This window comes from Oryzias latipes, chromosome 3 (assembly GCF_053564925.1).
Source record: "Oryzias latipes strain Hd-rR chromosome 3, Olatipes_Hd-rR_3.1".
Lineage (NCBI taxonomy): Eukaryota > Metazoa > Chordata > Actinopteri > Beloniformes > Adrianichthyidae > Oryzias > Oryzias latipes.
The window spans coordinates 12,023,273-12,039,336 of record NC_136239.1 but is presented as its reverse complement, the minus strand read 5'-3'; the positions used below and the strand labels follow the sequence as shown (position 1 = coordinate 12,039,336).

Below are 16,064 nucleotides of genomic sequence, written 5' to 3'. Positions count from 1 at the left end.
GTCGCTGAACTAGAGTTCAATGCTTGGAGGTTCTACAGAACTTTGGCCCGCTTTCCCGGTAGCATTTTGGTTGATGCTATTAGCCGCTGTGCAGCTGCAGCGCTTCACTCGTTCTTATCCGACTCCGCTACAAAGCACAGAAATCTGCGGTTTTATATGTTGCTGGGAGCAACATGGCTCATAGTTTCAGTTCAGTACCCATCCAAATTAAAAACCAAGTAGTGCATGTCTCATAAGAACGAAAAAAGCTGCCTCTGGCCGAGGTCTTCCTGTTGTTTGTGCAGAGAGCTGCTCAAAGAGGCTCTGCTGCCAACTAGAGGTCAGAGGGTGAAGTGGACGCTCAGAAATAAATAATTTTGAATGGATACAAGTATCGCCAAATGAGCCATCGCGATGTATTGCTGAATCGATATTTTTCAAACAAAGTAAAAGTTCTGCAAGCAGCTGCGATTCGATCCTCTCTCTGAAAAGGGTTGGCAGAAAGACCCAACAACAGGAGCAAACGTCCCAAGGCAAAATGATTTCCAACTTAGAGCGTTTTTTTTTTTTGTGTGTGTCCCGTTTTTTGCAGAGAATTTCCAGGGTTTTGGAAACATAGATTCAGACACCCTGAAAGAAGGCAAACACCAGGCTAAGAAAGAAATTGCATATGTGCGTTATTTTGCTATCAAGCTGTGCAATACGCATATCGCTAAAGACGGAGTAAACTGCCAGAAATGGTTACCTTAAATGTGCTAAAACAATGTTAAGGCAGCAAGAAGGGGTTTAATGAATCAATTAAATCCGTTTATGCATTTGTTTTGGTCATTTGTTTTGTAATTTAAGTTTTGTTGACACTTATTTAAATGAAACTGTTGCAGTGAAAAGGAAAGGATGTTTTTGGTTGTTTTGATATTTGTTCATGTATCGGAGGTGATCACTCATATTGCGAGTTTTCCTCACATTGTGCAGCCCTAAACTCTGCTAAGCCGAATGGCGTCACTCTTTGCGTATCTTGGACAGTGGGAACAGGCCAGCGTTTTCCTCATACCGTGTAACCCTAGCCAACACGCTATATAGTGCTCGATGCCGTGAGGGAATTCTGACACAAGCTGTTGTGTAGCAACACCTAAGGGTGTGTGTGTGTTGTTTTTAAAGGAAACCACCAGATGTGTGAAATGGGTCAGCAGCAGCGCAGCCTGTTCTGCCCCCACGACCTACCTGTGCGCTATCACCGAGGCGACCGCTTCGAACACGTCCACTTTGTTCAGGTGAGTTTTTGTGAAGGAAAGAGCTGAAGGGAGCCGCGTTATTCAGCAGTTCTCCTCTGAGAAACACAAAGCTATCATCCAAATAGAACCTTCGTTTGCAACTTTTTTGAGTTATTTAACCACCGTTAGAGTGGTAAATTCAGAATATACCAGCATCATTTTCCAAATGTACAAGACAACATCATTTAAAATTCTTTTCAAAATCTACTGTAATTTGTGGAGCTTCTTGTATGGGAGGTCTGCTGTTTACTAATACCATTGTCATGTTGGCTGTTTCCAAGAAACATTAAATCAAATGTTCCTAAAAAGTTCAAATTCATGTCATTTCAACGAGTGAAGCTGGAAAGTTCTGCATCAGAAAACTCCAAAGACTGTGAGAATCTGGAGTGAAGATGAAATGAAAATCAAACTCTGGTCTTCCACCGTTTTTATTCTTTTGTTTCTGTTTCTATTCTCAGTTTGGAGAAGAAGTGTCTGTGGCGCCAAGTGTGGCGCTCGTGTCAGAGCGCACTTCAAACCAGACGGCCAACAGCCCCCCACTCCATCCCTCCGTGTCGGGGAACCAGGACCCTGCTGCTGCGCTGTGGGGCAACAGTCGGGATTACTCGCAGGCAAGAGAGAAAAAAACAAATTATAAAAACAGTTATTATAAAAACAGTTCAAACTCTCTCTATTAGGATTACATTTTATCCAATCCAGAGGCTTGGATGCAATCCTATTTCATTGAATTAACAAAAAACATGTTTTTTCGTGATCATTTTTTCGTGTTTCTTTTGTAGAACTACAAAAAAAAGCAAAAACTACAAACAGGCTGGGCACTGACCTTATCCACTCATGAAGATAACCTGTAATTAAAAGTTGATGAGCTACAACGTGTCCGTGTCATAGATGTGATCTGTGTCATAACACGCGTTTCCATTAACTATGAAATTGCGCAAATTGGATTTGCAATCATAAATTTGCTAAATGGAAACACCGCAATTTTAAAAAAAAAACAAAAAAAAAACTTGCATCTATCAAGAAGGAGGAGGTGTTTTTTGGGGCGGATCAAAATGGACATATTTTGCGAAACTGCAATGGAAACACTTTTTAAAACAAAAAAGCACTTATTGGTAGGAATTGGCTGCCCTGAGCGGGCGCCACAAGCCTTTCCACAGCATCTCACAGCTCATTGAAAGCTGCGTGGCGGGTGGAATAGTTGGATCTACAGCTGAACAGACGTCTCGGAGTCTGGCTCTTCAATAGTTTAGCTGCTGTGCCGTCATCCAAATGTTCCTTTTAGTGAATCAACTTTAAACAATCATTATATCTCATCCATTGCCATTTTTTTGTATAAATGAACAGTGTAACTGTGAAATTGTGTTTTGTCGGCTTTTCTAGAATTTCGATTAGCACATATGTGGAATGGAAGCACATGATCCGTGTCCGATTTGTTTGTCACAATATCAGCAGACTGTTTAGTTCTTCCTGCTTCCTCCGCAAACATCACAGAACAAAATGTTAGGGTGGGATTACAGATTGACCAGTAGGAACTGTTTGTTTCTTTGTGTTTGTGAGTCAATCCTGACGACAACACTGAGCACAAAGCAGCAAAGTCTGTGGGCCAAAACGCTGCAACTATGTGGCTCGCAGTCTGTTTTCAAGATATTTCTGAAATGATTTTCATAGACATTTTTTTGTTTTTTTAGATTTGTATCTTTTTAATAGAATTTCTTTTTTTTTCAAAATTTTATTTTTCATTTTTTAAGAGATTTTTTTTTGTGTGTCATTTTTTGATTACACGTTTTAGCTCTACTATTTATATGACTTTTTATTTTCATGAACAGTTGTAGGCCTAAAGCCAGGAGAAAAGGACGCGTCTACAACAGACGCTCGTTCACCCAGAAACAGTAATGATATCAGTGATTTCTGTGGAGTTTGTTGAACCAAAATAAGTACATGTGATGTTTTTGAGATTCTTTTATAGTGAGTTACTGGGGAAATTGCTATTGTTTGTCTGGGGGTGTTTCGTGTTCTTTATTGATCGCGTTCTTCATATGGATCCAATTGATCCAAAAACTGACTGTAACTCTGCATCACTTCAAACAAAACGAAAAAGTTCATGCTGACCAATATAACCGATGCTTCTCCAACGTTTATGTCGGTAATGTTTGTGGGAAAAGTAAGTAAGAAGAACAAAGCAGACTGGCGATGTGACAAACACATCATCAGATCATGTCGATGACACGGACACATTGTAGCTCTGAGCTCATGAACTTTTAATTTCAGGTTATGGTTTCCATGAGCGGATGATTTTAGTGCCCAGCCTGTTTTTTTAGTTCTTTGCTTTTAAACTTCTTAAAAACTTAAAAAATAAAAGCACGAAAAAGGATAAGAACAAAAAGCACCTGAATTACCGTATTTTCTGGACTATAAGTCGCTCCGGAGTATAAGTTGCACCAGCCCAAAAATGCATTATGAAGTAGAGAAAAGCACAGATAAGTCGCACTGGACTATAAGTCGCATTTTGACGGGAAATTTATTTGACAAAATCTGAGACCATGATGTAATAAGTTCCACAAACTCATATGACACAATCATAACAGACTGTTTATCTCATAATTTCACAGTAATTCTTTCTCATACTTATTTATTTATTCCTTTCATGAAGCATCATTGGCCAACTAATACTCTGTTTTCATTCTGTATTTGTAGAAACAGTTGTCATTTTTATTGCATTTCTGAATCTATGAAATCATTGGAAAATAGAATATTATGTTGTTAGCCTTCAAGATCTTACTGTAAAAAAAAAGTTTGCTGATTCTCTGAGTCACTTAACATCCTCTTAACACTTAACATACCTCATACATCAAATTGACCCAGGAACATCATCTCTGTTCCTCACAAATGAACATAACAGGAGGGTTAACAATGTATTTATTTCAATTTATTTCTAATATAAGTCGCTGCGGAGTATAAGTCGCACCCCTTGCAAAACTATGAAAAAAAGGGCGACTTATAGTCCGGAAAATACGGTATTTTCTTTTTTCTTGTTTTTTACACGTAAAAGATCAGCCATTCATCGTTTTTGTTACTGAATGGGATATGCTTCCATAAGTTACAACTAAGAAAATGACGATGTATCCATTTCAATTGTAATAGTATGTTTTAACATTCAGGATTTTTTTTGTGTCTTTTTAAGACTTAATTTATGGAAAGCAGAACTTGTTTTGATACATTTCTAATATTTCTTATATACTGAGTGTTCGGCAGCCATCCTTACTGTTTACTTTTTGAAAACGTCTGTTTTTCTAGTCAGGCTTTTGATGCAGCATGAGACTCTCCTCCTGTGCTCTGATTGGTTCTTATTTTAGTTGTTGCTTTTAATGTTTTCTCATCCGCCGCCTTGTTTGACTACGATCATATTAAGGCGCTGTATAAATAAACATGAATTGGAATTGAATGAAATATTACACTTTTTAAATGTCTTTCTTTTGAATCTTTTTTCTAGATGAGTTCCCAGCAGCAGCAGCTCATTTTTCTGATTCCTTAATGAGATGCTGCGAACTGTCTGTGTGTTTTGACTGTAGGACATTCAAAGGGTTTTGTGGCCGGAGAGGGCTCACTGCTCACACGAATGCCCACATGTGCCCCCCGCCCACCTGCTGCCCACGTTTTACCTTCCTCCTGAAACACAGGGCCTCAGGTCTGTAGCCTCACACCGTCAAAGCAGAGTTCCTGTCTGTTCGAGCATCAGGCTTTACATTCATTCTGGAAAACAGAGCAACCCAAAAAGAAATCACTGTAACGTAGGTAAAAGAAAAGGTCTTTGAATTTGAGCCTAAACCTTAGTTTGGTCTTCTCTGTCATGGTCACATTCTTTTATTTATTCATTTCTTCAGAAACAATGTAGCATTTTCATTGTGCAGTAGTTTCTTCAAGAGCAGTAATACAAAACTCCAGCCAAGTCACAAGTGTTTTACTCACCATCAGCTTTTATTTCCTGCATTCCAAGTGTCCAACATGGCCGCAAACTGCAGCTCCGGCATGATTTGGATCCTACTGAAAAAAGTATTTGAAGGAATAGGTAAAAACCCATCAGGACACGGAATAAAAACTAAAATAATTGAGTGATCCACTGCTACCAAACAGATTAGATTAGGTTTAGAATGAAGCGATGACTTGGTTTTAGCTTCAGAGAGCAGAAAACCAGGAGAAAGATCAGGGAAATATAGAAAACAGTGAAACAGGACACCACCTGGGAAAATCATGGTTAGTGTCAACTTGACTGCTACTCGCATAGTGAAACTCGGATGTCAATTTTGATGATCAAACAGCGGCTGAATAACAAACACACAGACCTCTAGAAAAGTCAAGGTCCCATGAGTTTGAGTTTTTATCCAAGTTATTACTTTGAAAATGTTGAGTTCTTAATGTTGCTCTCACGGCTGAGTCTGAAATCCAAATTTTTGATGCACATATACTGAATTCGAATGCCTGCTCACCGAGATTACATAACACATGATTTCAAACGTCTGGTTTGGCTGCAGTATCTTCAGTGAGCGTCAGAATAAAATATGATAGAGAGGAAAGCTAGAATTTGAATGTAAACATACTTCTAACCCTAAAATATTGCTGTATTTACGGCGGGATTTTTGTTTTCCTTCCATCCAAAACGGTAGGCTGTATTGAAAATTGACATGTCTCCGCTGTCTTCTCAGCTCCCTGGAAACTCTCCTTCATGGGAGCAGCGATCCACCGGAGACGGTGGCTCTGCCGGATTGCGGCCCGTTCCCTCAACCGTATCCAGCCCTGCTGCCCGCATCTTTAGACTGGTCCTTGGAGGAGAAGGAGCTGCCAGATTCCTTCGCTACTGAGGTACACGTCTCTTCATTAAGTGTTCAGGACAATATTTGTTCCAGCTGTGTCTGTTTTCTTTGGGAAACATTTCTGTTTGTGTTTGAAGATACTTCGGTCACGAGGCGGCGGGCAGACTCTGGACAAGATTGGTACCATCATAGCAGAAGCAATGAAACACGTAAATACACTTTTCTTCTAATATTTTGTGTTTGATATGTGGCACCTAACCTATTTTGAGCTTTAAAGCCCCTCTCCGATCATCTTTAGATCTATTGTCAAAGTATTTTCAGTGCTCTTTTAATTATGATTAGGCCATTTTTAGCTCAAATTTAGAAAGTTTGTGTCGTTTTCTAAGACATGTTTTCTGCAGAGTGGAGTTAGAAATTCACCTCTGAGTTGTGAGCGGGACCGTTGCATAGTAAGCCCTGGCCCGCCACTTCCCATCATCCATCTGTTTTCAGTCCTTCATGCCCCCAACTAACATTATCAGAATGGTGAACAGTATTGGAACCGTACAGTTTGATCCAGATTCCAGCTCAGACGAGGAAAACAAAGACGTTCATGGATCTGTTCGTCTGCAAGTGGATGATGCATCAGAATGAAGCGGAGCAGGGAGCTTCTGGTCCAGATGAGAATAGAGAAATACTCAGAAATGCAATTTTTGGCTTCATTTTTGTGTGTGTGTGGGTGTGTGTGCGTGTGTGTGCATGTGTGTGCGTGTCCTCACTCATCAAAAAAAACAAAAACAAAAAAATGCCCCAAGAACATGTTAAAACATCAAAAACAGGATTTTCATTTGGGTGGGTCTTTAAGTATGAACTCTGTCATTTGTTATTTCGTATTTGTTATGGTCCAAATCACTAAACTGCTCTAACCAGCTAACGGACGTTTGTTTGGCTTTAGGCCACTGTTCCCCTCTGGCAGATCCGCAACGAGGCAGCTTTATTTTGGCGGGCCAAAGGCAACAGCAGCCGTGCGCTGCAGTGCCTGCGCCAAGTCTTGAGCTCAGCTCCGCCTTCACATCACCACCTGCCCCTCTCCAACGCCGCCAACCTGCTGCTGCACTACGGCCTTACCAACCACGCACAAACACTCCTGGAGCGCGCTTCGGTTCTCAATGCCTCTGAGGTAAAAGCGCCTGCTGTATGATCGCAGCTCAAGGAGCAGAACAAAAAGATTATGCCACAAACTGAATTCATCTCCAAAGTCAGCGATCAAACCACCAACCAACCAAGTTCATTTTGTAAATCTGTAGACAACCAGGGTTGTGGGAGGCACTTTTAATGGATTGAACTGAACTATTTTGGAATGTGATGAAGTCTTTTAGACATGCAAACAGTCAAATCAAAGTAAAATAATGTCGTTTTTCCTTATTTACATAGTTTGAAACCATTATGTATCAAGTAAGGGTTAATGGCCGACGAAGTTTGCTTTATTACTTTTTAACGCACGCAGGACAGTTGCTTCTGCAAAGTGCGTTAAAAAGTAATAACGCATACTTCGAAGGCCATTAACCCGCTTATACCATGGTCAGTTACAAAAGCAATACATATCAACCAGGTTTTAGTCCTTAATTCTTGTTTTTTTTCCAATTTGGATCGTTTTTTTCACAAAAAGCGAACTATATGTTAACATATAGTCCGCGTCGCGCCGCACCACCGCTGCAGTCAAGATTCGGCGATATATATATGCTGATCTTTCCGATGGGTTGAATAAAGCATCAGTTCAGTGAGAAAGTTCACCTCTTACCGCTTGTTTTTGTCCAGATGATGAAGCAAAAGGTTGTTTTAAAGAAGCCGGCGCAGTGATACAAAGCATTTAAGATAGTTGACCGGAACTTCTTTTTTTACCGTGCGGTTATGAGGTTTTAATGCACACCCAGCAGCCAATCAGAATCGAGTATTCACCCGGACCATGGTATAAGCTAAAGTATTCAACCAAAGATCTAAACATTGCATGTAGTCATGTACCAATCAGGTTTTTGGGTCATGATTTTGAGTATCTGCTGAAAGCGAGTCCCCATCTGATACTTTTGGAACACATTAAGAAAGATAAAGAATGAATGAACGGATCTAAATTTGTTTTGTTAACCGTTAATCATTTGTGAGCTTACCTTCTGGTAGCTTGAACAATCAAACGAAGTACGGTATTATAACTCTCAACTAGAAAAAAATAGTTAACTCTTAACCAGTAAAAGTGGATAATGATTAGTCTTGTGAGAGAGTTTGGTGACTGTAGCTTCAGTAAAGCTGGTGAGTTTTCAATTTATCCATTTATTCGTTTTGGTTGTTTTTGAGAGTTGTTGTTTTCTTTTAAAGGACTTTTCCCAAAGTGTGCCCTTTGTAGACGGTCCCTCTGCCAGAGACAGCCGTTCTCATTGAAATGAAACAAAAACCTGGTCTATTTTATTTTGAAATTCCTCTGTAGGTCCTTGTTTGTGTTAAGACAAACCAATAGAAGCACATTTAAACATTTGTTGGAAGAACAATTGAGACCTGAGGCGCAATCTGTGAACATCTGGCTGACTTAACCAAACAGTTTTTCTGTGCTTCCTGCTCAAACTAACTAGTACCGTATTCTGCTGCGCTTTACGGCAACAACATGTCATGTTCCGTTCATGACAGGCAGACGTAAAGTGGAGGATTTATCTGTAACAAACAGCTTAGCGCTGATCACAAAAAGATAAGTATCTGATTGGTTATTGGGATGAATCATTCGACTGAGTCTGAAGAGACGTGAACTTTTTTCCGATGACGTGGTCGGATCGGGACATTCCAAATTTCAACCCTGTACGGCAGAAATGTCATATTGTTATGATTACTTTAAAACCTCAACATTATCTTTCTTTGAGTTCTTTTATCAGCTCACACAGATAAACGTTTGGCTGCGACACTGAAGTTGAGTGTTTTTAATTTCATTTGAGCTGTTGGTTATTAAACCTACAGATAAAACTCTTGGTTTTTCTCATGGCTAAGTATAAAGTTTAAATCTGCTTTGAATCAACGTCCACATACTGCATTTCATTCCATGCTGTTGTTTTCCCTGCCAGCCCCACACCTTGCTGGGCCTGGTGAGCGTGCACTTGGCTCAGAACAACGCCACAGGTGCTCTGGCTCTGTTCCGACGCGTCCTGGAGACGACCCTCACCTCTTCCTCGGCCTTCTCTTCCTTCGCCGGCTGCCAGCAGTGTCGCACCGCCTTGCCTTTGCTGCGATGTCTGCAGTTCTATCCGTCCCTCTACAACCTTTCACACAGAGAGCCCTGTTCTCGTAAGTGACTCCAGCACATTCAGGCTTGTTGGTGGAAACCTTCCTGTTTATGGGCTCTTGCGGTCACAACAGATGCGATTTGTATCTGTGAATTCATGTCTGCGTCGCCGTTTAGACGCACGGCGAATTCGCTCCTGGGCAAAAATGGGTGTGGGAGGAGCTTCTGTCAAAAGTTTTTAGCCTCATAGCTACATGGAAACCCATTTGTCTCGTGCGTGGACGACACGGACGATGTTGAGACGTCACGTTTATGTCTGGGGTCATGAGGTCATTCAGAGGTTCTCCCAGTACGGTGAGCTTCACCATCTACTACAGAAGCTGCGTCTGAGCGACGGCGCTTTCAATGACCCCGTTTGACGACCTGCTGTCCAGCTGTAGTCCAAAGAGGGAAAAAATAAGAATAAATGTTATTATTGTATTGATGCAAATATGAACAATGTCAGATTCTCCTCCATGTTGGTTTTAAACTCCACCCACTGATGACATCATCAACACATCACGAGTCAAAGCCAAGTCCCTGATTGGTAGAATCAATGCGACTTTTTTGCCAAAGTTCCCAATATTTGAACTCTGAAAACATTGTGACGCAGTGCAATGCTCAAAACCCACTGCAGGACCTCTGATCGCATCCGTACATGGACTTAACATCCAAACTTGACGCTCAAATCACATTCCGTGCGAACAATAAGACGTGCTGTCCTCTGCTACTGATGCCTTTTAAAATCAGGAATTGATCAGACTAATTTCTAGCCGTCTGTGACTTTACTCCAAATATAATTTCAGACGTACATAAGATCATCTGATCCACTCAAAGGAACCACTAGTGGGTGTACTTTACACAGAAAGCTCCCACTAACTTACAGCAAGGTTCATTTCCATAAATCAACATGACTCCTCACTTAATATGTTAGAAAATTAATACATTATCTTTAAAAAGGGGAGAAGTTTGCATCATTTTATGCTGATGGTACTTAGTTACATCAATAAATACATATTTTAACTTCATTTTTGCACATTTAAAGCTAGATTTATGTCTATTTTCTTTCTTAATCGTTAAAACAAGATTCTTCTTTATTTAACCACATGAAACGTCATTTCAAAAAACTGCCTAAGTTGTATCAAAAAACCCATTTAATGATTTGCTCATCTAAAATCAAATCCCTGAAGTGCTCTAAATGTCTTCCATGTTAATAGTCTACAGTTCTATCAGACCGACCTGTTGTTAGACCAACAGTGTGAGCTTAGAATCGTTTCACTGGAGGTTGTGCGGAGAATCCAACAGCATGAGTGGGAGTGGAGGAATACAGTTCTTTGAAGTGCTGCAATTTCTCTGTCTAATGAATTAAGCTGCAGGAAAAAACAAACTCCCTAAATGTAGACAGAGCTATCCTCCACTCTGGGAAACTAAAGGTTGCAGCAAGAATCCCCGGCTTTAAGAGGAGAATCTGCCTGCATGTGTGATATGATTGTGATGTTAGGACATCTGGGTCGAAAATAACGTTTCAAAGTTTGATATTGATTTTAGTTGGGATATAAATGTAGTATTTTGGCCCTTTTTCAATGATTCAGAGGATGGCGCCTGCCTGGCTCAGGAGGACCTCGGCATTCAGCTGGAGGAATGGGAGAGCAGCGAGGAGAAGAGGGGAGCTCCTGCCATCACTGCCATTGAGGACACACTGCTCTTTAAGAGTAAGACTAGGATTCCATCGTTTTCTCTGAGTTTGTCCTCCAAAATGAACAGAAGCAACGTGTTTAAAATGGCGTTCTCTTTCTGCCTCCCTCCTTCTGCAGAGGTCATCGTGGACAGTAACGGCTCTGGCGAAGCAGCCGGGCAGTACCAGCAGCAGCAGGGAACTCCATCCACTTCAGGAGCCGCTTCTTCCTTTGGAGATGAAGGAGCGGAGAAAGAGGAGGAGTGGCAGCTGAATGAAGACCTGATGGGAGCATTCGAGGGAGCGCTGGACGTTGGGGGCAAACGAGGGGACCTGCGAGGCATCCGGGTACTGAAGAACGACCGCGTGATGGGTGCCCGCGTCGGAAACGGGCCCTGTTTTGGAAACTGTGAGGATGATGACGGAGCAGAATGGGTAAAGGTTTCACTTCTCTTTGAGGCGTGATTAAAATGTGATTACGGCTGAACGGCATGTGTTTTTCTTTTTTTTTTAAATTGTTTTAGATCACCTTCCAGGTGAAAAGGGTTAAAAAAGCAAAGATGGAGGAGGCGGACAGTGCTGCAATCTCGGATGAAATCTCCTTCAGGGAGTCTCTGCCGGGAGGGCATTCTGTTTTAGAAATCAGCGGTCCAACTATCCCATCTCCTGGACCCTCAGGTAGAAGATGCATTTTGTCGATCCGGGGTATAAGTCACAGCAGCCAAAAAAAGAAACCGAAATGAGAGATAAGTCGTGCTTTTGGGGGAAAAGTGCAATGCTTCTGAACAACGCAGTTATCATGTCAAATGACACGTGTCAAAGTTGCTGCTCAACGCTTGTCCAAAACTAAGAGGCGCTTCTTTTTCTGCATTAGCCTATTTGTGTTTTTAAAATTCTATATAAGTCGCACCTGAGTATAAGTCGCACCCCTGGCCAAACTATGCAAAAAAGGAACTTATTCTCCAAAAAAGGTAGTACTAAACCTCACTCTCTTGAAAAAGACCAAATGTAAGCGATGTGTTTTTGTGTTTTCTGCCAGGTCGCTGGAAGGACTACACCAGCCTTGGCTGGCCAGGACCAGAGGAGTGTCAGCGGACAAGGAGGGTGGACCTCACCACTGTTGCCAGCACTTGGTTGGCTGTTTCTGCTAAGAATATTGAGTAAGGCAAACATTTAGGCAAAAAATGGATATCTAGCATACCAACAATCTGCCTTTTTTTCATATTTTGATACCTTTCACTATTCTGCCTCTCCAGCATCACAGAGCACATCGACTTTGCCACACCGCTCCAGGAGCCAGCAGTAGAACCTTTATGCAATGCCAACCTAGCAGCCAGCATGCACACCCTCGACCACCTGGCAGGAGTCGCCAACCGCGCCGCCATCCACTACACTGGGGAGAGCCAGCTGCGTGAGGTGTGCAGAGCAAGGAGCCAAAGCCACACAAATGAACATGCAGCAAGACTGCAGTCAGCTGCAGGCCTTAAACACAGTTTTAGAAACAGAAGTAAAAAAAAAAAAGAAACAGAATAACATCAAAGCTAAAATACCCTAGAAAGATGTATTATTCAAATGCCTTTCCAGTTGCGCATGAAAGTACCAGTCTTCATTTCTAACTGAATTTTGGAAAAGTAGTGACATCTAGTGGCTCAATCTAGGAACATCTTGCAGAGATCAAATGTTCTGTGTGGAAATCCTGGAGAACCTTCTGATGGTCTTACTTTAGTTGTTTCTTGTATTTACTTGAAGGTGCTGCAGAATCTTGGCAAAGATAAATTCTCCCCCCAATCCTTTGAGCAAGTGGGAACCCGCATTGCCAAAGTACTGGAAAAGGTAAGACAGTGAGGTCAAATCAGGATCAGCTTAAGGTGAATGAAAACCCAGATTGTAAATCTGATTAATAGAAGATGTACATTTGAAAAAAGACATTTTGAAAATGGTGTTAAAGGGCCTATGTCATGCTATTTCTAAGCCTTTTTTAGTGATCAATATCCATGTTTATGATAATATATTATCTTTGATACAGTAAAGAACAACAGTTATTTTCCAGCAGCCCCGTGACCCCGAAAGGGAACAAACGGTTTAGAAGATGAATGATGAATGAGTTATTTTCCTGAGCTCTTTTCTAACCAGGAAGTAAGACGACTCGATCTCTGAGGCTCCGCCTTTCTCTGCTTGTGGGTGTCACCTATTTCATGACGTCATCCTAGAGTCGGCCTCGGCATCTCTGCGATTCGCCCACAAAAACAAACAACATCCAAACTTTAGCAAAGATGGATGTGGACACGGAGAAAGTGTGTGTGTTAGCCTGGGGGCGGAGCTGGCAGTGCAGACACTTCCTGGAACGGGCTGTTCTTCACTTTTCTACGTCACAGTCTTAGAACCCGGTCGTTTTCGTGGGTTGGGAGGGGCTGGTGCTCAGAGAGCAGGTTTTTAGAGGAAGGCTCAGAAATGGGTGAATGGATGAAAAAACCACTTTGGGGTTTCTTTTCTTTTTTAAGAATGAACATTCTAATACACTGAGCACTTCAAAAAAATTAACTAGCATGATCTTGGCCCTTTAAACTTGAAAGTACGCATTGTAAGCTTGAAGGAAATAATGAATGTTGGTCTGCTTAATAATGTAGTAATTAGTGGTTTTTTCCTCTAATTGAGAATGATCACAGGTGTCTGAGACTGATGTCACTGAAAAACAAATAATGGATTTTTATGACACTGACACATTACAATTTTCATAGTAATTTGAAACGCACTGCACATTTTGGTAACACTAACGTATTTAGTACAAAGTAGGCCGCTCCTTTAAAGAGGGGTTTTCTCCTCGTCCTCCTCTCAACAGAACCAGACATCTTGGGTGTTATCCAGCATGGCTGCACTGTACTGGAGGGTGAAAGGTCAAGGCAAGAAAGCCATCGACTGTCTGCGCCAGGCCCTCAACCATGCCCCCCATCACATGAAGGCAAATTGGGCATCTTTTATATTAGATGTTTTATGCAAAAATTAACCTGTGTGTCTATTTATAGGATGAAAAACGTGTATTTTTGTGTTTTCAGGATGTTCCACTGATCAGTCTGGCCAACGTCTTTCAAAATGCTCGCCTATGGGAGGACGCACTAACCGTCGCTCGAATGGCAGTGGAGATCGCCCCGCATTTTGTTGTGAACCACTTCACTCTTGCTAATGTCTACATTGCAATGGTGATGAAAACTTTGCTTTTTGTTTCAGTTTAAAGACTCACTCCAATCATCTTTTGGTCCATTTTTCAAATGTTCCCAGTGGTCTTCTACTATGATTAGGCTATTTATTATTGTGCATTATTGTTATTTTGTCAAAATAACAATAGAAACCTGTCATTTTTTAGTACATAGTTTCTGAAGTAGCAAAACGAATAATAAAAAAATAACTTCACATTTCAAAAAATGCAAACAAAATTCCAGAAAACCAAAAAATAATTCCAAACAAATGAAACGGAATTGTTTCAGAAGACAAAAGCAGAACACAAGAAGAGACTGGAAAAGGTAGGTACTATGGGACATGGCTGATTGGATAATGACGTTTGTCCATCATTTTGACAGAAAGGTCTTAGGCATGAAGTGATTTTGGATCTGATCCAAACCAAAAAGGAACCTCGTCATCCAATCAGTGAAGTCCATAGAACCTACTCTTTCCAGTTTCTAATTGTGTTTTGTTTTTCAAATTTCTTTTTCTGAAAATTGCTTTTGTTTCTTAAAACATTTCATTTTTATTTTTGCTTGATTTTGTTGTAATTGTGTTTTGGTTTCTGGAATTTTGTTTTGATTTTTAAAATGTAATTTGTTTGTAATTATTTGTTTTGTTTTTTTAAATTGCCGTTATGATCTTTAATCTGTTTTTGCGGTGAGTGATTTGTTGATGTGATATGCACGTCCTTGAGCAGGGAGCTTGTGTTCCGCTATGGAACAAATCTGATCCTGAATGAAGTAATACTCAGAAATGCACATTTTAACGTAATTGTCTTTATAAAAGTACTCCATCATCAGAAAAATGCTACAAGAAAATGTTAACACAAAAAAATACCATTTTTCATTGCACTGGGTCTTTTCCAAGGGCAAATTCAAAGTGGAAGGATTCAACCATCAGTAAAGAGAAACGTCTTTTGTCATTTTTACAGGAGGAGTTTGAGAAAGCCATGCACTGGTACGAGTCGACTTTGAAGCTGCAGCCCGAGTTTGCTCCTGCCAAGGATCGACTGAGGACCATTCAGTGTTACCTGCTCACCAAGAGGGAGCGGCGTCAGCCCTGAGGCCTGCAGAGCATCACAGCCGTGCTCAGAACCACCACACTGTCTGATGATCCGCAGCAAAAATACACATGAATGCAAAAACCTTTCAATTTCCTGAGCTGGCAATTTAAACCAAAACTTTGTTTTTCTTTTCATGTTGAGCGCCATCTCCAAAAATGAGGTTTTAAGTTTCCTAAAGTGAAACTGAAGATAATTTTTCCCCACAAGTGCAAGACCTGCTTTTGCCGTCCATCAATTGATCAAGTTCTTCTGCTTTTGCTAGAATTATTTGAAATTATGGAAAATCGGGTTTAAAAAGTGAAGGTTCAGCTAACGGCTATCGTTTGAACATGTTAATTGGAATTAATGCTTTGTTTTACTTTTAAAAACATAAGGAGATGGTATGAAAAGAAAAGAAAAACATGGCCATTACTTTAAAAGCAATTTACCTTAAAAAGGAAAATAATTTATTTTATTTGAAACAAAATGGAGGATTTTTTTTTAATCTGAACTGGTATGGAACGAGTTTGAAATGAAACGATGTCGCTGTTTGTGCTTCCGAAAGTGGATGGAAATCCTCCGTTTTTGCACTTTTATTTTTCCTATCATTCCTATTTATGTCAGACTTAACATCTGATCGTTGCTAAAAATCTCATTTAAAAACACAAATGGTTATAAAAAACGATGCTATTGCATTTGCTTCTTGGTTGATGAAAATCATCGGGCAGAAAAGGGATCATAAATCTTGACTTATAACAAAGAACAATCTGTAATAAATGTGCAGTATTAAGGA

General features: G+C 40.6%; 1 protein-coding gene across 1 annotated transcript in view; it reads left to right on the top strand.

Moving 5' to 3' along the window:
• Positions 1-16,064, top strand: part of ttc17 (tetratricopeptide repeat domain 17) — a 25,865-nt gene extending 9,801 nt beyond the window's left edge. The window contains exons 10-25 of the mRNA XM_004066933.4: positions 1,138-1,250; positions 1,709-1,861; positions 4,820-4,935; positions 5,951-6,107; positions 6,196-6,267; positions 6,993-7,217; positions 9,139-9,358; positions 10,928-11,047; positions 11,150-11,445; positions 11,535-11,688; positions 12,050-12,170; positions 12,267-12,426; positions 12,760-12,843; positions 13,850-13,969; positions 14,064-14,207; positions 15,161-16,064. Coding sequence (XP_004066981.1) covers positions 1,138-1,250; positions 1,709-1,861; positions 4,820-4,935; positions 5,951-6,107; positions 6,196-6,267; positions 6,993-7,217; positions 9,139-9,358; positions 10,928-11,047; positions 11,150-11,445; positions 11,535-11,688; positions 12,050-12,170; positions 12,267-12,426; positions 12,760-12,843; positions 13,850-13,969; positions 14,064-14,207; positions 15,161-15,292 — 2,387 coding nt within the window. The 3' untranslated portion in view covers positions 15,293-16,064. The remainder of the gene's footprint in view (positions 1-1,137; positions 1,251-1,708; positions 1,862-4,819; positions 4,936-5,950; positions 6,108-6,195; positions 6,268-6,992; positions 7,218-9,138; positions 9,359-10,927; positions 11,048-11,149; positions 11,446-11,534; positions 11,689-12,049; positions 12,171-12,266; positions 12,427-12,759; positions 12,844-13,849; positions 13,970-14,063; positions 14,208-15,160) is intronic.